Source organism: Lampris incognitus, chromosome 6 (genome assembly GCF_029633865.1).
Source record: "Lampris incognitus isolate fLamInc1 chromosome 6, fLamInc1.hap2, whole genome shotgun sequence".
In the NCBI taxonomy this organism is placed as follows: domain Eukaryota; kingdom Metazoa; phylum Chordata; class Actinopteri; order Lampriformes; family Lampridae; genus Lampris; species Lampris incognitus.
Genome location: NC_079216.1, coordinates 60,925,116 through 60,948,179, shown reverse-complemented (window position 1 = coordinate 60,948,179; position 23,064 = coordinate 60,925,116). Strand labels below are relative to the sequence as shown.

Sequence of the window (23,064 nt, the reverse complement as noted above, 5' to 3'; positions counted from 1 at the left end):
GAGCCGTGGCAGGAAACAAAAGCGTGTTAGTTGTCGGTGGAGGGGAGTTGAGGCTGAAGTGCCGGCGGTGAGACTGAGCCGCTCAGACCAGCCGCGGAGGACGTGAGAAAAGCATGCTGCTGTCTTATCACCGCCAACACTGACACAAGGTAGGCCACATTAGACTATAGTACAGTTATTATGAGCAGCTTTTTTTTTCTTTTTCTTTTTTTTTTTGTTGTAAGGTGTGACTTGTCAGAACTTGTGTGTTTAACTCAAGTAATGCACTTTTAAAGAGTCACTGATTTTTTTTTTCAAGGTAGTTTTTATTCTCATATGAATCGCTTATTATTATTATTATTATTATACTCTGACAGCACCAAACATTAAAGAAGTGAATATTTGTCCCAATTTTCGGAGCGTTCTCGCTGAAATTTACATTATTGCCAATATTTCGTGTCATCTGGGGCTAATCTGATATGCCCTAAATACCCTCTCCCCTTTTTCTTTTTTTTTTCTTTTCCTCCCTATAATCCCATAATAATCGCAAGAACTAAACTAAACACCGCCAAGTTAACCAGCTTGGCTCAGTTGTCTTGAGTTTTTGAGCAAAGACGCCCGCTGCACTTGGGCTTAATGTTGTCTAATCGGCATTTAGGGTTGTGAAAGGCAGACTAACTGCCCCGTTTGTTCTGTCACGGCAGAATAAAAGGCCTCGCTCATGGCCCGTAGTGGTGGTGCCTGTTAGAGTATCCAGCAGCTCCTGAGGGGGCTGAACCTCTCGGGTGGAATGCACTGCTGCGAGCTGGGACATGCACGCTAGCTGGTGGAGCTTCTGACTGCAGGTTCTTGTGTCAGAGGACCGCAGGGATACCACTGAGCTGCGCTCCTCTCCCGACAGGGCATGTGTCTCGGGAAGACGGGACGGAAAAAGACTGTTGGATAAAGCGGACAGAGGACCGACGTTGGTGTTGCACGCTCGGGAGATAACACACATCAATGAGGACGGCGGGCATGGCAGTATTCAAGCAACAGAAGGTTGAAGATTTCTATGAAATTGGCGAAGCGCTGGGGAGGTGAGTGTCGTTGCGTCACGTTCAAGTTTGGGGCGGAAATTCTCAATCAGTAGTAGTTTCGATGATCTCCTCTCTTGTGTTGAGTAGTCAGTCCTCATTACTGCACTTAGGGGAAATGGAGATATGCCAACAGCTGACTTATTAAAGTTCAAGGTTGGGAGTGTCATTGTGTTCAAATAGATAAGTTGTGAAGGATAGGGCGACACCGACTTAAGTACTGTTTAGTGTGATATGTATACTGTTAAAAACAGATTTGTCTATGCACTGCATGCAGGGGTATGTCTCTACATTGTATAAAGTAATGAGAATGGAAAGGATAATTCAGAACTGATTGTGATGTGCAGGCCGAGGCCCTAAAACCGCAGTCATCCAGGAAATGATGTCCAAAGAGGAAATAGGTCAAAAGAGATGGAGAAGCTGCATGCAGCTTGTTAACAGATTGATCAGGTGTGAAAAGGAAAACGGTCTCGGGCTCGATCTGTCGTGACTTCTGAAACAAACACTGCTGCTGTGTGTTCTGGTGCCGTCCACAGTCCATATTCAGTCTGTCTAACGTGCACTCGTAGAGGACAAACTCAGACCATCCCTGTATACCCTGCCTCCAGACCATCCCTGTATACCCTGTCTCCAGACCATCCCTGTATATACCCTGCCTCCAGACCATCCCTGTATACCCTGTCTCCAGACCATCCCTGTATACCCTGTCTCCAGACCATCCCTGTATATACCCTGCCTCCAGACCATCCCTGTATACCCTGCCTCCAGACCATCCCTGTATACCCTGCCTCCAGACCATCCCTGTATACCCTGCCTTCAGACCATCCCTGTATACCCTGCCTTCAGACCATCCCTGTATACCCTGTCTCCAGACCATCCCTGTATATACCCTGCCTCCAGACCATCCCTGTATACCCTGCCTCCAGACCATCCCTGTATACCCTGCCTTCAGACCATCCCTGTATACCCTGTCTCCAGACCATCCCTGTATATACCCTGCCTCCAGACCATCCCTGTATATACCCTGCCTCCAGACCATCCCTGTATATACCCTGTCTCCAGACCATCCCTGTATACCCTGCCTTCAGACCATCCCTGTATACCCTGTCTCCAGACCATCCCTGTATATACCCTGCCTCCAGACCTTCCCTGTATATACCCTGCCTCCAGACCATCCCTGTATATACCCTGCCTCCAGACCATCCCTGTATACCCTGTCTCCAGACCATCCCTGTATATACCCTGCTTTCAGACCATCCCTGTATACCCTGCCTCCAGACCATTCCTGTATACCCTGCCTCCAGACCATCCCTGTATACCCTGCCTTCAGACCATCCCTGTATACCCTGCCTCCAGACCATCCCTGTATACCCTGCCTCCAGACCATCCCTGTATACCCTGCCTTCAGACCATCCCTGTATACCCTGCCTCCAGACCATCCCTGTATACCCTGCCTCCAGACCATCCCTGTATACCCTGCCTCCAGACCATCCCTGTATACCCTGCCTCCAGACCATCCCTGTATATACCCTGCTTTCAGACCATCCCTGTATACCCTGCCTCCAGACTATCCCTGTATATACCCTGCCTCCACACCATCCCTGTATACCCTGCCTCCACACCATCCCTGTATACCCTGCCTCCAGACCATCCCTGTATACCCTACCTCCAGACCATCCCTGTATACCCTGCCTCCAGACCATCCATGTATACCCTGCCTCCAGACCATCCCTGTATACCCTGCCTCCAGACCATCCCTGTATACCCTGCCTCCAGACCATCCCTGTATATACCCTACCTCCAGACCATCCCTGTATACCCTGCCATTGAGCTTCCCTCTGTGTTTACACGTTTATTACCGACAGAGGAAGGATTTCATGTCCAGCCTCCACACCCTCAAGTCATTTCTCTCGTGTAAATTTCTGCAGATCTCTTCCCCTTTTGAAACATTCAGATCCTGTCCGTGCAACGTTAGGTTAAACGTTCAGGCAATTGGAGGTTGGTTAAAAGGCTGCCATTGTAGATTTCACGCGGCGCAAAGGCTTTATTTCGAAGACGACGCCGCTGAGCCGGAGCGGAGTCGACTGTTGCTTGGGAAGTTGGCTGAGCTGGTCGAGGACCTGTGGTTTGGTTTGCATGTGTTCAGCCCCCCTGCTTTCGTCAGCAGGGGGAAGTGTAAAGTGTTTGTGGTTGAAAGTCATAGACGTCCGTGACAGAAAATGAGAAGGGCTCCATCTATGGTGTCGCAGAGTTGTCGGTGTGAATCGTGTCGACACCTCAGCAGCTGTCTCTGATCAGAAAACAATGACCCAGTCTCTACTTGTTCCTTTTTTCTTTTTTTTAAATTCTCTCCTCGCAACACTTTCCTGCTGGGTTGGGGAGGCCGCCAACCCACCTTGCTCGCAATTTGCATTTGCTGTGTGACTGCAGACTGAAGCTGATGGGCTTGCCGTGATGGAAATATAACCCAACCCTCAGTCATAGAAGGTGGGGGACGAACCTGAGTTAAAGAGTCATAACCTGACGTGTGGAATCCGTCAATCATGGAAGGTGATTCATTATGCTAATGTGGCGTCACACGTTGATAGATATTGATGTCATAGGGGAACTGTGCGATTGCACTTTTTTTTTTTTCTCTCTTCATGCAAATGATAGAAGTCAACGAAGGTTGAATCAGTTCATCCATGTTTACTGACAGACACGCTTCATCACTGATTTCTTCACTCTAAGGGCCCAGACACACCAAACCGACCGGCGGCGACGGAGGCCGACTGTTGCGTCGCCTCACATCGCCTGCCGTCTGGGCCAAAAAGTAGCACTTGAACACACCGCAACGACTACAGCCGACGGCCAGCTAGCATGTACGTTCTGGGCTGATACGCTAAGCTGAACAGCTACTCAGAGTGATCTCGCTCACTGATGGGCTCCGCCGATTCAACGCGCTGAATCGGCCGAAAAGCTGCCGACAGGAGTCCGACTAGTGCCGACGTAGGGTCACAGATGCTCACCAACGGCCCAACATTGGTTCACAGTGTTAGGGCCCTAAACTGACTGCAGGTATCCCCCCACCCATTATAAACAATACAGTTGCATAACGACCGAAACCAACCATCGGTTTCATATGCAAATATGGGCGTGACCGTTAACTAGCGTTTCAGTGGCCATGTGTACTGTTCACAGAGGATTTGGGAATGTTTGCAATCACAGCATTGTAAGATGGCGACAGATGTATTCGTAGCCCCCCCCCCCCCTCGGTGCAGCGATGGTCGTTCCCTCTTCACGTAGATGGCTTTATGCATGCTCAATAATCCGGGTAAGAAAATCGAAGAAGGTTGAATCAGTTCATCTGGTCATTTGATTTTCTCACCTGGATTACTGAGAGCGTGCATAAAGACAAACGATAGGAAGTGTTTTGGGTAAACCCATCTGTGGAGCTACGCTGATGTCCGTACCTGTCCCACGGTAACCGATCGCAGAAATGATGCAGGGAGTGTGTCGCGGTGCTTGGGCCTGCAGCTGCCATTGGCTCTTTCGGGAACAGGCGGACGCTGACCGTGTTATGTAAGCGGCCTTCCAAACGGGAGGCTGAGGAAAAAGGGTCTTCTGGGAACACGGAGAACCCACGTAAACAATTCCTTTGGACAAATAACGTGACTGCCGCTAATGCCGCCCTGGCTTTCGTGCGATTCCACATAATGTAAGGTCACTTAGGTAAATCAAGCCTGACCCCCCCCCCCTTTATAGAGCAAGGGATACCTGAGCCCTTATTTGCGGATTACTGTGGTTTAAACAACAATGGCCACCATAACACTGTACTTGCCCTACAGTCCTTATGAATGGAATGCTCATCATCAAACAGGATGTTGTTGTTGCAAGGGAAATGCCATTGTTTTGAATAGCTCTAGTAGAATTGAAATCTTTGAAGAAAAAAAAAAACTTCCTTCACGTTTTAGCCTCGTGTGAACGCGGAAGGCAACGGAGGGAGAAAACATCTGACGTATCTTTTCTGTCTATACGGAGAAGTCGTGTACCAAAGCTTGGGAAATGAATTGAAATACTGTTCTGGTTGCACACTTGTTGAATACAGGAAGTTCTGAGGTACTGTGGTTTTGCAGGGTTTTTACATGCAAACGTTGACACTATGTATTTGCCAGATGTCTAATAGTAACTGGACGTAACGGCACTGAAACGGTTATGCAGGACGGCACCGAGACGCAAGGAGCGATGTTAAGACGAGCAGCCAGTATCGCAGTGCATTTTAGGGGATCCAAAGGAGTTGAATCAAGTGCAACTGGACTTGGTATATATCCGTGAAGACGTTTCGCCTCTCGTCCAAGAGGCTTCCTCATTTCGTGCCTTTCTGACTAGACCGAGCTAGTCTGACTGGCTGGTGATGAGACTCAGAATTTGACTCAGTCAGAATTTGACTCAGTCAGACTAGCTTGGTCTAGTCAGAAAGGCACGAAATGAGGAAGCCTTTTGGATGAGAGGCGAAACGTCTTCACGGATATATACCAAGTCCAGTTGCACTTGATTCAACTCCTTTGGATAACCACGACCTGGATGAAAGAACATTCACAGACATTTTAGGGGATTTTATGGAAAACGGCGTATAAAATAGTAATGCGAAATGATTTCTGTTTGCAGAAGTTTGCCGTCGCGGTGTGAATTCCGCTCCACTCGCGTTCTCACTTGGGATGCCTGGAAGTGAAAAGAACCAACAGGTGCTGATTGTTGCAGGAAAGTGCCAGACCCCCCCCCCCCCGAGGCGTATATGCTGGGTTTACATGACTTAGACATTAGCATGCGTGTATTTAGCTGGCAGGAAGTGTGTAGTCAGCTCGGAGCGGTGGGCATTCCGCCGGCGGAGTAGGTGAAAAATGTGTTTGTTCAAGGCAGCCTCAAAGTGGGAACTCCCTGCTGACCCCCTGGACATTCCTGGAGTTCCCACCCTAGCAGAGGTCACCCTGTTAGTGTGGTGCGGAGCGCCGGGACGCTCACACACCCCTGCTTCTCCACAAACGTGTCATTCTCTCAAAACCGCATAAAAACCAGCGTTCTTCTTCATAGGATACCTATGGGCGCGCTTTTTCTTTTTTTTTGTAACTGGAACATAGAGGGACCAAAAAAAAAAGAGAGGAGCTATACTTGGATTTCCATACATATTGCTGCTTTACTCTTTGGCAGGCTAGAAACATTATTTTTCCGCAGTGTTAAACGAGTAACGTGTCCAAAGTGTGTGCTGCTACACTGCCCTTCCTACGCATCACCGCGCTGATAGGGAGGGTCAGGGACAGGGTTTGGTCAATTATAACAGAGCTGGCTTTGACTTGGTGTCCCGGAGGTTGTTCAGTCCAGAAATGCGTTTAGATATTGGGCCGGCGCCGCTTGTCAGTGTTCCTCCCGACTTGGCTGTGGATAATAACCTTCAGCTGTTGGGAAGTGGAAAGTCCAAAGAGAGATGGTGCATTCGGCTCCAGAGGCCAGCTTAAAGCTAAGACAGCCGGCATGCCTGGCCCGTTGTAGAATGCCCCTCCCAGCATCCCCAGCCTCTCCGCTCCTACTCCACACTACATGACAACGCTCCACAACACTTCACAAAAGCCCTGACATGCCGATGTCTGGGTCCAGCGGTTTAAAACGCTTGGGCAACGTTCACCAGCATGACAATGATTCCAACATAAAGACCACTCTTCTTCTGTCCGATCAGCAGATAATGTCTGTTCATTGTTGCTTAACAGTTTAATCTGGGACATCGCGGCCCCCATTATGTGATCATTCTTCCCTCAAGGCAACCAGATGCCTTTTGAAAGCACAATTCTTTCACTGCCTTACCCCCCCTCTCCGATTATATTCACGCATTACCGGGGTCATCTCTAACAGAGTGAGCCTTTCAAGGATGTCTCCAGGGAAGAGATGGGATGAATAGAGAGAACATGTGAGACGCCTTGGGCTCCCTCCCATTGTAGGCTGTTGCTTTTCTTTTTGCGGTGTATTTATGCATGTGTGTTTGTGCAGGGATGTTTAAGTTTACCTTTGTGTGTGTGTGTGTGTGTGTGTGTAAATAAGTATGTATCTCAACGACGGCTCTAGAGCTTGCGTTCTTCCCAGACCAATTTGGCCCTTTTCTCTCTCTTTTCTCTCTCAGTTCTGGCCAATGAAAAGAACTGACCAGCAATTCGTGTGTCAGAGGACACACGTGGTAGCTTGCGTGCTCCCCAACCACTGCTGGGGATGAGGGAATCGGACATGCCAAATTGTGGGAAAATAAAAAGTAAAAATCACGCTCTCTCTCTCTGTTGTCCAGTGACCTGATACGAAGCAGGGGCCCATCATTCAAGTCAAATTTCTTTGCATAGGCCTAAAATCATACATTGCAGTGAGGTCACAGAGAGCTTTATATCCACACCACATTCTCCAAGACGGGAACATAGATTAAAGGACAATGTACAGCACCCCCTATCCTCAGACCCTCAATGTGAGCGAGGAATGATTCAGTAGAAAAAAAAACCTGCCAGGAAACAAAATGTGAGAAACCTCAGGAAGTGCATCCCTCCTCCAGGACGGATAGGCGTGCATTAGGGGCTGAGGGGTCAGAGTAGAACCGTGTTAACAGATTTACAGTAAGTACACAATGAGGCACTTGATGATTTCAGGTAGCGGTCGCATAACAATCCGCAACAATTGTAATGAAATGTAGAGCCTCCTCCCAGGAGCATATCGTTCCCATATAAATCCTTAAAAGGGAAATTTCACCGCTCGTGTGCTCATCCAGGAAGTAGCGATGGCCTATGATATGAACGATCAAAGCTCGAACTGCTTCGGTGCAGCCTTTTCCTGTCCAGACAGCCAGTCCCGCTGTTACCACACGAGAAAGCACCGTTCCAGAACGCAACAGTCTTGACAAGAATCTACCGCTGTAATGCTTCTGATGCGCTTGCACACCGTCTATTGCCCAATCCCATTTCACCACACTCGTTTCCGCAGAGTGCGCAAGTCCACACTTGCTGTCACAAGTGTACTCTGAGAAAAAAAACCCATTGTTGTTTTATGATGGGAGAATGTAGTATTTGGTTTCTTTAAACACCCCCAAAAAGATGACAGATATTTTGATGACCCCCCCTCCCCAAAATAGATGACAAATATTTTTTTTCATAATAAAACTATTAATAATACTGGCAAAAAAATGTTTATTCACCTAAGCAAATTCACAAACAAAACCCCCCTTTTTTTGTGGTTATCTTGAAAGAAATTGAACAATATGTGAAACTTATTTCTACTACCAACAAAAAGGCTGCCAAAACTTTTAATTTATGTGTGTCTTTTAATGTCTAATGGAATGGTACCCCTGGCTCCTTTGTTATGTGTGTTCGTTCTGTGTACTCTCCTCTGTACACTAAATCTGTTGTTTTAATAAAGATTTAAAAAAAAACAATTAGGACGCCCTTTGATGACGTCACAGTAACTGCCTTAAAGTAGTTAGCGTGATGCTCAGGGCTCAACATGATGGCATCACTGTCTGCTGCTGTGCCCTCCAAAGTGATGCGCAGCATCCGCTGTAATAGGCTTAGTATTTTAAGACGACGGTGTGCGCGTGCGCGTGCGTTTGTGTGTGTGTGTGTGTGTGTGTGTGTGTGTGTGTGTGTGTGTGTGTGTGTGAGGCAATATCATCTTCCCCCCACTAGTTGCCGCTGTTGAAGCTGTTGTGTCCTTCGGCGTTTCAGTTTGCCGCCGGCAGGTGTCATTTATCAAACGTCACTGAGGCGGCGCGTTATATGTCTTCCGGGACACGCCACGCGCTGGAGAGCCATCTGACACGCACGGACGCGTATCTAAGGCCGCAATCGCACAACTGCGGGCAATCGGAACGGACCCTCTCTTTCGTTCCCGTAGTTTTGCGCTTCCGGAGTATGTGACGTCATGTGACCCGCCGTACTCGGGCCGCGCTGACGGAGAGCGGGTGTAGCACGTGGGGGTACGTTTAGCCAAGCGCGTCGACCGCGTCCGTGTGGTTGTATGGCGCCCCCTAGTTACTGAGCCTCGTCCTGTTTTCAAACGCAGTCCTCCTGTAAACTCCTTACTTGTAATCGTATTGTAGCGAATTCGGGGGGGACAACGCAACCACGGGAACTGCCGCGGCCGGGACGCGAACCCGTATCGCCCGCACCGCAGGAGGCATCGCTAACCGCTCGACTTAAGTGTCAGACCCGCCAGCTAGCGGCCAGCGTGTCTTCTTAGCGATGCCTCCTGCGGTGCGGGCGACACGGGTTCGCGTCCCGGCCGCGGCAGTTCCTGTGGTTGCGTTGTCCCCCGAATTCCCTCCAGAGTTCTGACACACTCATCGATGTTAGATTCCCTCATTGTCTGTATAGCTTTTATCCTTTTGTTATTAACACGGAGCATCCCACAGTGTTGGATACCCGCAAGTGTGAAAACCTGCTCGATTGTACACGAAACGTGAACTTGAATGTAAAACCGCAAACCAAAGACTAGATGGGGGGGGGTGTGATTGGTTCAGTTATGTTATGGTCCCTAAAAAGGAGAATTTAGCTCCCTTTTTTTTTTTTAGACATGGGCATCCACGGAAAAACAAACGAATGGCTCCTGTTACGAGTCAGCCGGGCTGTGTACCTGTCTCCCAATAAAGAGCGAATGGGGTTAGGCAACCTACCCTGTAGGTAAATAAAGACTTAAAGAAAACCAGACCCACCTCTCTTGACTGTAAGGTGAAGTCAAATGACACGGAACCGGTTCTTACTGTTTGTGTATTCACAGCTTAACGCAGTTAAAGGGGCCTCCTGATATTCAGGAGCGGTCGCTGTTCGAGTGTACTTTGAAACAATGCGAGTGCACGCTACACGTGCACGCATCCCCTCTGTACCACTTCTGAACCCCGTCCGCGGTCCCCCGGCACCCCACCTTCTCCCCTCCGCCTCCTACGCCACCGGCTCAGCAGGGCCCATTTCTTCCGCCCGGCAGCAGAGAGATGGCAGGTGGAAGATGAGCACTCAGCCAGGGCTATTCTTAGCCGAGGGGCCCTGATAGTCTGGGACACAGCCTGGACAGCCCATCACAGCCACCCCAGAATCTCTTTAGAGACTCGAGTCCAAAATCCGCTGCCTGTCGCTATCTGTCCCCCACAGCCTTAAGCTTCTCTCGCGTTGCGTAAGATGTAAGGTATTGGTATCAAACAGCCTTGAGAATTCTGCAGAACTGCTCCCTCGCGGCTTAATAAAGCCTCATATGTGTGGCGTAGACCTACTTCTAATTGCACGGCATTCAGTGTTTTGGAGCACATACTTGCCAGAGTGCTCCTCTCGAGACAAAGATAACATTCACTCATAAGCTCGCCCACATGGTGCCTTGTTGTTCACTGTACCACCACGCCAGCCCCCCCTTTTTTTTTTTTTATTTAAAGCCTGAGATACTGAGAGGGGAGGTGAAATGCCCACAGCGGGCAGCCAGTTAGGCAGGAACAGTTAAAGTGACGACAGTGACCCGTTGGGCCAGCTCTGAGATAGCAGGTGTTATTCTGATAATACTGCCCGTAGGGAGACACAACATGCAATTTAGCTGGGTGACAAACGACTATTGATTGCTCCTCATCCTCCCCGCTCACGCTGTCGCCACATCAGGCATAGAGCGAAAGAAATATCGTATGACTAATAAATACCTAAACAGACACAACTCCATAATTATATCAGGGAGCGTGACAATGCATTGGAAAATTTCAACCCCCGCTACCACCCCCCGACCCCGGTGACTGCGTAAGCCGAGTCATCCTGTCTTTATTGACCAACGGGTTTCAAGTCGGGTCAACGAAGCTCGGAATTAAAGCTCCTCAAACTACGAAAATGCTCTAAATCTGTTTTAAAACGAGAAGAAATAGCGATCCTCAAAGAGGGGTCTGTAAGCCACCCCTCTGTTGTGAAATATTTAGGTTTTTTTTTTTTTTAGTGGCGTGACTCTTGAGGATGCTTCAGAAACTTGGCAGGAACACTGCTTGGAGAGTAGGAGGATAGCAATTCTGTCCACATGCCTGCATATGTCATTGTTCTCCGTCTGGCTGGGAAACAGGAAATTATGGAACATCCCACTCCGTCTAAAACACATTAGCCGTTACGGGTGTGAAGAGGTTCAGCTCAAAGTGGGATATCCAACCACTTGAAACTTGGACACCTGCTTTCACGTAGACAAGAGAGCTCGGCTGGGGAAAACAATGGATGTCAAAATTAGAATTTAAGTTTAGAGACATTGAAGGATGGACATCTGGTTTATTTTTTTTTCTCTGACTAAATGAATGCGTTAATGTTTTGTGACTGAATTCTTCATAGCAACAAAATTGTTAACTCATCAAATGTCAACCAGCCCGGTCAAACATGGACTCGAGTCCTTCCTTCCATGTTATGTTTCCCGATGGGGATGGGTAAAGAGTATTGCATCGTGTAAAGTATGACTAGTTAAACTTTGTTTTATGCTTGACTCTTTAATAATGTCATGAGGGTATTTGGGGCCCTCCTCAGTTGGTTGGCTTTCTCATGTTAGACCAGAACTCCTCTGCGGCTTCTCCGAGCTAGATCCCACTGGCTCCCTTCCTAACAGTTGCAGTCAGAAGTGATGTGACCGTCCTCTGTTTGTCTCACTCTCTCCAGCGGGCAGTTTGCCATCGTCAAGCGCTGCACAGAGAAGAGCACCGGCCTGGAGTTTGCGGCCAAGTTCATTAAAAAGCGCCAGAGTCGAGCCAGCAGACGCGGCGTGAGAAGAGAAGAGATCGAGAGGGAGGTGGACATCCTGCAGCAGATTCAGCATCCCAACATAGTAACACTACACGATGTTTACGAGAACCGTACAGACGTGGTGCTTATCCTTGAACTGTGAGTCACCCCGATGGTATCGCCGTTACCTTACTGAACAGCGACAACAGAATACACCGCGGCACCTCCTACCCCTGCATTTTATACACAGTGGGGTTTATTCAGTACCCTTACACTGTCCTATACAGTGGACATTTCTCACGCTTGTCACGTTAACAGCAGTGATAGCCCCTCAGGAAATACCAAATCTTCAACGTGAGCGAATCCAAACCCGTATGTATGGGTTTTCTCGTGTGCGCTGAGGATTATGCTGTACACCCATGATGTGGTGTTTTGCTGTGATGAAAAAACCCCACAAAGTCAGTGTTATCTTTGAGGCATGCAGCCCAGTTTAGCTCCATGTCCTAGATCAATACTGGCCTCGTGTTTGTTTGGAGGAACGATCTGCTCTGTGTGTACATGTTTGCCTGCCTGCACATGGTACGTTTGTCAGTCCTGTGTTTGCTGAAAGCCTCAGTCAGGGTCATGCAGGCCCAGAGAACTAAAGGTCTCCCACTGAGTCAATAATGTGTTGGATGGAGAGAGGCCTCAGAGGGGCTACCGTTTAGCGCCAGATGGCGCCCGGAAATTTGCAGGCCCCCCAATTAGTACTAACTGAAAGTTCAGTCCAATTAACGCAAGAGTGAATTGTATAATGACAGGTTATTTTATATTACACTTCTCAATCACAAGTCATGCACTGCTCTGCAGACAGAGGGCTGGAAGCACATTATTTATGTAAGATTTCCAAAGTCGGGGGCCTCGGGGAAGCAAAATAAAAGCGTTATTGCCACAAACAAAGGCATCCAAGGCATCCATGACCAATCCGTCGGTATACTGACTACACGCAAGAATATATGAGCAGTGAGAGAGTAGTCCGGTATGGTGTGTACCAACTGAGTGGTGTGACTCATTCAGGATGGGAGTGTGTCTGTGTGTGTGTGTTGCAGAGTTTCTGGAGGAGAGCTGTTTGACTTCTTGGCTCAGAAGGAGTCTTTGAGCGAAGAGGAGGCTACTCAGTTCATCAAACAGATCCTAGATGGAGTCCAGTATCTCCACTCCAAGAGGATCGCACACTTTGATCTAAAGGTATGACGGGCCTTCGAGTGAAATACTCCAGCTGCACATCACATGTGTGAATTTTTTTTTTGGACCCCCCCCTTTTTTTTTCTCCCCAATTGCATTTGGCCAATTACCCCACTCTCCGAACCATCCCGGTCGCCAAGGGCTGCAGACTACCACATGCCTCCTCCCATACATGTGGAGTCGCCAGCTGCTTCTTTTCACCTGACAGTGAGGAGTTTCGCCAGAGAGCTGTAGCGCGTGGGAGGCTCTCGCTATTCCCCCCCACTTCCCCCTCCCGAACAGGCGCCCCGGCCTACCAGAGGAGGTGTTAGTGCAGCTACCAGGACACATACCTACATCCGGCTTCCCACCCGCAGACACAGCCAATTGTGTCCGTAGGGACGCCTCACCAAGCCGGCGGTAACACAGGGATTCGAACCGGCGATCCCTGTGTTGGTAGGCAACGGAATCGACCGCTATGCTACCCGGACACCCCCCTGTGAAATAATTCGTTTGGGGGCCTGTGTTTTGTGGCGCAACTCATCTTTGACCTCTGCACTCCAGGAGGTGGAGATTTGAGCAGGAGTTACTGTGGACTATGTTTAGGTGTACATGTTGTCACAGTAGCATGTGTCTCACAGTTCAGGGTCTCGCATCCTTCCTTTGCTCTCTGGCTTAGGTGCAGACAGTTAGACACAGACACCACAAGGTTATCTCCTCGTCATTGCGAGGCTATCACCCGCACTATTCTCTGATAGTTTCCATCCTGTTTTTGCAGTGGCGCCTCTCCTACATTCACTTCGGGTGCTTTTTAGTTGGGCGAGGAGAGAAATAGCTTGAGGTCCATCAGCGAAGGGCTATTCACTACTTCCAGGCAGCCCAGATGTGCGGGACATTAAAACGTTATGGTTAAAGGTATCCCAAGTCGGTGCAGGGAAGTGTCGAGCCGTCTAGCCGGTCCATGTTGGCGTCACGGAGCTTTTGACATTCATATTGATTTAAAGGTCAAAAAGCGTGTATTGCAACAGTGTTGATGGGAAACGGTAATTCAATACAATGAAAACAGTCATTACGACGGGTCGATACCTACGCAGAAGCTACCACGTCTATGCCGCTATTACCAACGAAGTTCGTGTGGAAAAACACACTTTTCCAATACGCTTTTCATACACCACGATGAGGAAAACCATTGCAATAAAAAGACAATATTTGAAATGGGCGACTTGCATCGTTCTGCTTTGTGCATCATTCGTTCTTAACATTCGTAGGACTCTCTGTTCACCGTTACGGCCTCTTTCTTTCGCTGACTTCACAGCCGGAAAATATAATGCTGCTGGACAAGAACGTCCCTCTGCCACGCATCAAGCTCATAGACTTCGGCCTGGCTCATAAGATGGAAGCCGGGGCGGACTTCAAAAACATTTTCGGCACCCCCGAATTTGTCGGTAAGTGTTTTCCCGAGCAGGACGTACAGCTGTGCCAGTGACACAACTGTGCGCAATGCAGAACATTTTGAGAGGACTGTTTTTCCTTGGCTCGCTGTTGTGTGTGTGATGCAGTACGCTGCCGTGTCTATTTTCAGCTCCGGAGATAGTCAACTATGAGCCGCTGGGGTTGGAGGCAGACATGTGGTAAGAGCCCCTTAATTACCCCCCCCCCGCTATACGGGCCTTTCGTTAGAACAGAGCGCAGAGCGTTTCTCCTCATTAATTGTGTGTTGAACTTCACAGGAGCATCGGAGTCATCACGTATATCCTGTAAGTAGGGCGGCTTTGGTGTCGTGAATCACAGTCCGAACAATTAAAACTATTATCGAGGAAACCCATTTGTTACATGTGCGTGCGCTTTGCTGTCGTTGTTTCAGCCTAAGTGGCGCGTCGCCCTTTCTCGGTGACACGAAGCAGGAGACTCTGGGGAACATCTCGGCGATGAGCTACCAGTTCGACGAGGAGTTCTTCAGCAGTACAAGCGAGCTCGCGAAGAGCTTCATACGGCAACTCCTGGAGAAAGACACGAGGTAAAAGGATCGGGTCTCTCGCCGCGCACGTTAAGAGAGGTGGAAGGCCAAAGGTCAAGTCTGACGAGCACAAGTAAAAGCCTTGTGTTTAGAGGTTTCGCCGCAATAAATCCACGAGGCTTACTGGGATTGAACGGCTCAAGCCAGCCCCGGACACGTACGAAAGGGCAGCCCGGCCACAGCAATCTGCAGCGCAGAGCAGGGACGCGTTTCTTCTCTCCCCAGACAGAGAGAGGGAGGGAGGGAGGGAGGGAGGGATGGTGATTTTTTTTTTTTACTTCAATTCTTTTACTTTTTATTTTCTCACAATTTGTCCCGACTCCCTCGTCTCCAGCAGTGGTTTGGCGAGCATGCGAACTACCACGTGTGTCCTCCGACACACGAATCACCGGTCAGTCCTTTTCATCTGCCAGCTGCAGGTTTCTGCTGGAGCTCGCAGACACCCACAACCCTTCTCCCCAGATCCCTCCGCAGCTGTGCAGTTGGCCCGCTCCCCTGAAGGAGTTACTAATTGTTCGGTCGGACACATTACCCCTTACTGCCGCCCCACCCAGGAACGCTGCCAACAGCGTTCCCGGCGGCACCCGTGAACCTCAGCGTTGCGACGCTAACGTATATTAGACCACGACACCACCCAAACATCTGAGCTTTGCTTTTCATTCTAATTGCGGTTCTCAAAGGATAATGTAAATTGTAGCGTAACGTGTAATCTCTCTCTCATATTTAGTTACATTGTTTCTTAAACTTGGATCTAATCATCCATGTGTCTTTGTATCTATCTATCTGTGTCTTTGTATCTATCTGTGTATGTATGTGTGTATGTGTCTCATCAGCAAGTATTTTAGTTTCAGGCTGCATAAGGAACTAAAAATGCAAGACTAGTCTGTTTGACTATATTGTGTTCTTATATGTCTGCCTGTCTGTCTTTTTATCAATTTATTTAATACTGTTTTTACAATTTTTTTTCCTTTTGGTTGTACTTTTTAGAAAGCGGTTGACAATACAAGACGCTCTCAACCATCCCTGGATCAAGGTATGTACATGGTGTAGAAAAGCACGTGTTTATACTGTCATAACCTGCAGATACCCGTCATCATACTGCTTTAACATACTAAAAGAACATTTAGCCGTGTTCTAACTTGGATGTCCAGGGTGACAGACCTGAACTTCCCGTTTGGTAACCAACATTATTTAGCTGCAAATGGAAATTAGAGTAGCGTATATCTAAATCTGTGAGCATAAATTCCCCAGCCTTTCCAAATAACTATGCAAAGTTTGGCCTATGCAAAACGTAGCACATTGACGCCATCGCACCACACCCCTCCTCTGGGGCTATTCGCTGAACTTTCACCTGTTGAAACATGCGGCACCACACGTCTTGGACAGGCTCCCTCTGGCTGTTGCAGCCTGAAAGTGTAATGCTGGCTGACGTTAGTTAGCAGAGCTCAGAGCTGAGAGAGGAGGCCAAAGTTATGTTTTGTTTTGTTTTTTGGACTGCACGGTTTGGACGCTTTACAAATGTTACATAAATAATGTAGGAAAAGTTTGCTCCACTGTACTGGCTGCTGACATGCATGTGAGTGTTTCGCTTTGGGACGCATCTCCCCCCCCCCCCCCCCTCCGTTTTTGGAGCACGGAGACCAAGAAATGCAGCACACTAGACGTGGGAATGATGTGTTTTGGGCTGGCTCTCTCTCTCACCTGCTTTTCCTGTAGGTTTACACACTAATCACGTGGCGCCATGGCTGCAAAAAGGCGCCCGCTGCTACGTTTGTTTTCAAAGCTGCTCGGATGAGACAGGATCTCACTCAGTGTTCCTCCACCCCCCTCTGTCTTGAAGTCCCACAGCCACGCGGACGATGACTCCGCCCCCGAGGCCAAGAAGAGAGTGGAGCCATGTCAGCTGAAGGCCAAGCGTCTTAAGGAGTACACCATACAGTCTCACTCCAGCACGCCCTCAAACAACACGTACGCCAACTTTGAGCGCTACGCCCACGTGGTGCAGGACATCAGCCTGATGGAGACGGGGCTGTCCGATGTGGCAGAAGCCCACCGCGCCCTGCAGGATGACATCGAAGCGCTGCTCTCCATCTACAATGAGAAGGAGGCCTGGTACAAGGAGGAGAGTGAGAGCGCTAGGAGCCGGCTTTCTCAGGCGCGCTACGAGTTGCACAAAGTGGAGGCCACCAGGAGGCTCCTGCAGGAGGACATAAGGGACGTGGACGCCTGCCTCGAGAGCGTCGGTGGGAAGTACCACGAGAGGCAGAGCCAGCTGAGCGCGCTCAGGGAGGAGCTGAACGCCGAGGTGCAGTGGCTGCAGGAGGTCACGGGCTCCCTGCATCACGAAGGAGCCAACGGCCACGTCAACGGCGGCAGTCTGAGTAAAGAGAGGAACCAGGCCCTGAAGGAGCTGCTCCACAGCTCCTGCGGAGGAGAACTGCAGTCGGAGCCCACAAAACCAATCGCAGAGTCTAGTTAACTTGTAGATAAGAAGGACAGAAGTAGGATGACATTGATCATAACTTAATCTTAAAACAAGCTGTGCCAGGCATAACAAACCCAGGCCCTTGACTTCACCCCCCCCCTCCCCCCGAATGTTGACCGCTATCACTCTTCAAAACAATGCATTCATCACTTTGGTGATGGGTAGAAATGTGTATTTTTGTTTGTATTTCTGTAGGTTTGAAACACTTTGGTGTCCAGTTTGAAGTAAATCGAACCATTTTTGACAGTCGTAGCCCAAAAAAAAAAATATTTCGATTTTGAAAGAATGACGTCGACCCAGTTGCCTCCAAAATTTAATCAGATCATCCAGTTTCTATTAAGTTATTGAAGGACAGATAAACAAATATTTCCAAAAAACAATACCAGGAATATGTCCCCTTGAAAGGGGCTTATATAATTTCAAGACGTTGACTTTATTTGCGCGGCGCGGTGACGCAGTGGTTAGCACGGTCGCCTCACAGCCAGAAGGTCCTGGGTTCGAGCCCCGGGGTAGTCCAACCTTGGGGGGGTCGTCCCGGGTCGTCCTCTGTGTGGAGTTTGCATGTTCTCCCCATGTCTGTGTGGGTTTCCTCCGGGCGCTCCGGTTTCTTCCGTCCAAAGACATGCAGGTCAGGTGAATCGGCCGTACTAAATTGTCCCTAGGTATGAATGTGTGTGTATGTGTGTGGGCCCTGTGTGATGGCCTGGCGGCCTGTCCAGGGTGTCTCCCCACCTGCCGCCCGATGACTGCTGGGATAGGCTCCAGCATCCCCCCCGACCCTGAGAGCAGGATAAGCGGTTCAGATAATGGATGGATGGATGGATGGATGGACTTTATTTGCCAAAAAGATGATTAGTTGAATTCCATCCATCCATCCATTATCTGAACTGCTTATCCTGCTCTCAGGGTCACGGGGATGCTGGAGCCTATCCCAGCAGTCACTGGGGGAGACACCCTGGACAGGCCGCCAGTCCACCTCGGGGCCCATTTGTGAAATTTGATTTAACAAATGGGGGGGGGGGTTAGTTTATTTTATTTTTTTTAGCTTACATTGATTTTATATCACTTAGCCTAATTAGGGGACATCAGACTAATTAGAGGTCATCCATAGCAGCGGTTACAAATAAACCAGCTGTGGGTGATGAGAAGAAGATGAAGGCCGTTCAGCCCGTTTGTGGACGAATTGCCGGTGTTTCAGCTCAGATGCGGTTTATTGATGTGATATGTGGAGGAATGATGCGGATCCCTGCCGGTGAGGATTATTCTGTTTTACTGTCGCGACCACCGAGAACAGGGTCAAGTCTTTAACGCAGCAGAATTTCACTCTTTATTAATTTATTTTTTCATTCCATTTACGTTTTGTGGTTTACAGGCGTCGTTGAGTTTTGAAGTTACATCTTCAGTTAGTAGTGAATTTTTGTTATTGGTGGGGCTGGGGGGGGGGGGGGTTCACGTTAGTTTGTTTTTTTTATGGTTAAACTGAATACCGAATGTGCACTTTGATTTTAGGCCAACTTCATGTGTTTTGCTTTAGACACCTTATTTTTATTTCTTTACTTGAGGTTCAACGAGCCAGCACGCAGAACACGTTATGGTACTTTCAAACTGTATTTTGAATGTAATATTATATTCAATTATATATCAATTATGTTGTTTTAAAACTCGGTCAAGATGAAGCCTTTCTGCTTCGTTCTCGAGTAACTGTGTCCTATATTACATGTATGTTGTCATGCGATTTATTTTACATGTTGACGTGTGGTCTCTCTCGGCACCTCACTGGATATATTCGTATTTGTCTTCTGATATGCACACAACACTAAAATAAAAGCTTGTTTATTTATCCGTCGTAATCTCACAAGTTCCTCATTAGTCTCGGACGTACTTGTATTTAAAGAAACAAGTATTTGGACCGGAGCCGTGCCACTGCGGAGCTGTTTGAAAATGCATTGACCTGTTCGATAGCAACTTGACGTGCACGTCCTCTGTTATTGTTGTCGTCTTCATCCTCCACGCTGTCTCCTCAGCCCTCGAATTCAAGACAGGCCATGGTGAAGAGGCTGTCGGTGGTTAACTTGGAGAACTTCCGGAGACAGTATGCCAGACGCAGATGGAAGGTAAAACGGGGCATCTTGGGAGGATCTGGGCGTAAAAGCGAACGGGGGGGGGGGGGAGGGGGCGTCTCCCTCGAAGGTGTGACATTTTTGTGACTTGCTGATGTGCCGTTTTGTTTTCCCCACAGCTGTCGTTCAGAATTGTGGCTCTCTGCAACCACTTGACACGCATGATGAAAAAGGGCCATCCTAAACTGTCTGGCGAGGACGAGGTAGGAACCAACCTCAGAAACTTGTTGATTCGGGGGCGTCCAGGTAGCGTAGCGGTCTATTCCGTAGCCTACCAACACTGGGATCGGCGGTTCGAATCCCCGTGTTACCTCCGGCTTGGTCGGGCGTCCCTACAGACACAATTGGCCGTGTCTGTTGGTGGGAAGCCGGATGTGGGTATGTGTCCTGGTCGCTGCACTAGCGCCTCCTCTGGTCAGTCGGTGCACCTGTTCGGGGGGGAACTGGGGGGAATAGCGTGATCCTCCCACGCGCTACGTCCCCCTGGCGAAACTCCTCGCTGTCAGGTGAAAAGAAGCAGCTGGCGACTCCACGTGTATCGGAGGAGCCCTGCAGCCCTCCCCGGATCGGCAGAGGGGCTGGAGCAGCGACCGGGATGGCTCGGAAGAGTGGGGGTAATTGGCCGGATACAACAGGGGAGAAAAGGGGGGGGGGATCCAAAAAAAAAAGAAACTCAGCGATTCATTCCTTAAATTAGAGACCACTTTGAGTTGTTGGACAAAATCCTTACATTATATCACCCTTTTTTTCTCCTTGGTCTATTTCAGAGGAATTGTGAAAGCGACCAGGATGAAGAAGAGATCCTGAGGAGAAAACCCAGGACTAGAAAAAGAAGCAGCACTTCCTGAAAGTTTTTGTTTTTCTTTAGTCACCAGTGTCAAAAGAGTGTTGGTTTTGAGGATTTGGGCCGTTCTGAAATTGTAAAATTGCACTTAAGACATATTTTAAACACCAGCTTGTGCTTACGGGAAGGAACAAGCTAGCTATTTGGGAATGCCGCGAATGCAGCGGTCTCCAGTAGGTGTGGTCTAGCCAACCTGTCTTGCATGGTGACCTTTGACTCCCTCAGGCCATGCTGCACACTTAGTAGCCCTCAGGAGAAGTATTTCTTGATATATACATTCACATTTATCAAATTTGCCTTTCCAAAAATACAGCGAGTATTTTCTGCATCGTGACGGCTTGACTGTATGAATTTATAATATAGCCGAGAGTCCATCCATCCATCCATTATCCAAATCGCTCATCCTTACTCGGGGTCGCAGGGATGCTGGAGCCTATACCAGCAATCATTGGGTGGCAGGCGGGGAGGCACCCTGGACAGGCCGCCGGGCCATCACACAGGGCCTATAGCCGAGAGCGGAGGGCAGAAAAAAGAAACGTTCCCTCTCAACTTTGGCCTTGGAAGTCTCCCACTTGGGATTGGGCTGCAGATTGTTCAAAGCGAGTTTTCTTCTCATTGTGCTTGCTGCATACACTACAGTATGTGAAGGCCATTTGGATGAAAATTGCCCTATGGATATCAAACAAACTGATGGTTGCAAACAAAGACAACCGAAAGGAGAAAAGGATGAAGCAGATCTTCATAACCTGCTGTATTTTTATTTTTTTTTACACGTTCTTCTGCTTACTTTGCTAACGTGCGGAGATCTTGTGTCAACAACGCCGTTTACTGTTAACATCTCCATTTGCCTCGTCAGAAATAACCTGAAGCTTGCACACTCTTCAGCGTTATCTCCTGGTTACTGGATATACAGCCATGTTTCTTTTCTTTTTTTTTAATTATTATTATTAAACTTGCTCATTTTCAGAGGCCACTTTTTTTGGTCCGGGCTAAAAATAATAAAGAAAATACTTGCAACACGTGTCCTGCTTTCAAGGATATACATAGTCTTTTTGAAAATTGGACCGTTGAATATTTTTGTGCAAATAATAGATCTGGATATATTTTGATATATTTATGGTGTAAATAGACGTCAGCCAATGTCTTAATTCCAGCTCGACTTGTGTCTTAGCTTATTGAAACATGCACTGTTGAAAGCAAGAAGGCAAAATTTTCTGTTTACATGTTACATGTATGTATGTCCAACTGAAATTTTGTTAAATAAATCAATCAGTAAATGCAATTGGTTGTCTATATGAGTAGTATTATTAGGTAAATTAATTTAATTAGTCATTGTGTAAGAATTGTAAACCATCATATATAATATGTGTGTATATTTAGGGCTGTCCCGAATATAAAGTTTTGGGCTCAGAACTCAAACATGTTGTCCATGTCAATGGCCAAAGTCTTTCACCTTGGGTGTATTGGTAGACAGCGCCACAAAATGTTTGGTCTTTGGCAATCTGGAGGAACCAATCCTTGGCGGACTCGGCGTTGGTGACGGTCTCTTGAGTGGTGAATGTCTTGGAGGCAATGATAAATAAGGTTGTCTCGGGGCTCAGTTGAACCAGGGTCTTAGCCAGGTGAATGCCGTTGATATTGGACACGACCAACACGTTGGGTCTGTCTTCCAAGTAGGGCTTAAGGGCCCCTGTCACCATCAATGAGCCTAGGTCAGAACCTCCGATACCTCCGATGTTGATGACATCGGTGATGGCCTTTCCACTGAAGCTCTTCCACTCACCACTGCGCACTTTATGACAGAAGGCCTTCATCTTGTCCAGAACCCTGTTGACCTCTGGCATGACATCATTGCCATCGACATGGATAGGTGTGTTGGAACGGTTATGAAGAGCGATGTGAAGCACAGCATGGCCCTCAGTGAACTTGATCTTTTTGCTGGAGAACATCTGTCTGGCTTCCTCCACTCCCCTTGACTTGGCCATGGCGAGCAACATGGCCATGACTTCCTCATCGATGAGATTCTTGGGAGTTGTCCAACAGAACGTCTCCATCGTCTGTTTTGAAGGTTGTACCGAATTTGTTGAATCTGTCCTTGTCAGCATCAAAGAGCTTCCTCATATCGAGATTCCCAACGTTGGCTCTGTGCCATTGCTCAATTTTTTTTGTTGTTGTTTGGATTGTTTGTGAGGCCCATGGTGATAGGTGATATCCCCTCCAGATGGCCCCCAGTTGCTGTGGGAAGGACGTTTCTGTGTCAGTGAGAGGGATAGTTAGCTAGCTGCCTGTCATGAATTGCTATGGTGGGATGGGAGTGAAGAAGGAGGAGAGGGGAGAGAGAGGAGGAAGGAGCATGCGGGTGGTCGGATGACATGGCCAGGGAGCTCAGAAGAGCTTAACGTGAGGCGAAGAATCAGCTGAGGGAGTCTGCTGTGAGGATGGCTGTCAACGCGGACATGACTCCGTCATCGGCGTTTCGCACCGTTTCTTCTTCCACCGGATGTGGGACAAAGGCCAAGGCTCAGGATGTAAATAAACATGGCAGTGCCCATCACCCAGTCGCTTCCACAGCAGTGAAAATGCCCAAGTACTCCGGTAGGGCAGACTGGCAGGGATTTCACGCCCAAT

At 48.5% G+C, this 23,064-nt stretch overlaps 1 protein-coding gene and 1 pseudogene across 4 annotated transcripts; one reads left to right on the top strand and one right to left on the bottom strand.

The window, feature by feature from the left end:
- Nucleotides 1–12: 12 nt before the first annotated feature.
- On the top strand, nucleotides 13–21,712 carry dapk2b (death-associated protein kinase 2b). 4 transcript variants are annotated; one of them, XM_056281617.1, is made up of 12 exons: nucleotides 28–149; nucleotides 684–1,055; nucleotides 11,705–11,926; nucleotides 12,856–12,994; nucleotides 14,286–14,415; nucleotides 14,553–14,601; nucleotides 14,701–14,727; nucleotides 14,835–14,987; nucleotides 15,975–16,020; nucleotides 19,497–19,586; nucleotides 19,712–19,795; nucleotides 20,360–21,712. In XM_056281617.1, exons 2-12 carry the CDS (start codon nucleotides 979–981, stop codon nucleotides 20,438–20,440), a joined length of 1,098 nt encoding a protein of 365 aa, XP_056137592.1. In that variant the 5' UTR covers nucleotides 28–149; nucleotides 684–978; the 3' UTR covers nucleotides 20,441–21,712. The 4 variants fall into 4 exon arrangements, with proteins under 4 accessions (XP_056137591.1, XP_056137590.1, XP_056137593.1 ...); XM_056281618.1 differs by lacking the exon at nucleotides 19,497–19,586 and having other exon boundaries at nucleotides 27–149; XM_056281616.1 differs by lacking the exons at nucleotides 19,497–19,586; nucleotides 19,712–19,795; nucleotides 20,360–21,712 and adding an exon at nucleotides 16,828–18,209 and having other exon boundaries at nucleotides 13–149; nucleotides 881–1,055.
- A 156-nt stretch (nucleotides 21,713–21,868) lies between these two features.
- LOC130114615 (glucose-6-phosphate isomerase-like) lies at nucleotides 21,869–22,633 on the bottom strand (annotated as a pseudogene).
- Between the last annotated feature and the right edge of the window lie 431 nt (nucleotides 22,634–23,064).

Excerpts from the sequence above, each read along its gene's own strand:
- dapk2b (XM_056281616.1), top strand. The coding sequence starts at position 979 with ATGAGGACGGCGGGCATGGCAGTATTCAAGCAACAGAAGGTTGAAGAT. Across the intron at positions 11,927-12,855 it reads GTGGTGCTTATCCTTGAACT|AGTTTCTGGAGGAGAGCTGT; the intron begins GTGAGTCACCCC and ends TGTGTGTTGCAG. Across the intron at positions 14,988-15,974 it reads CTCCTGGAGAAAGACACGAG|AAAGCGGTTGACAATACAAG; the intron begins GTAAAAGGATCG and ends TGTACTTTTTAG.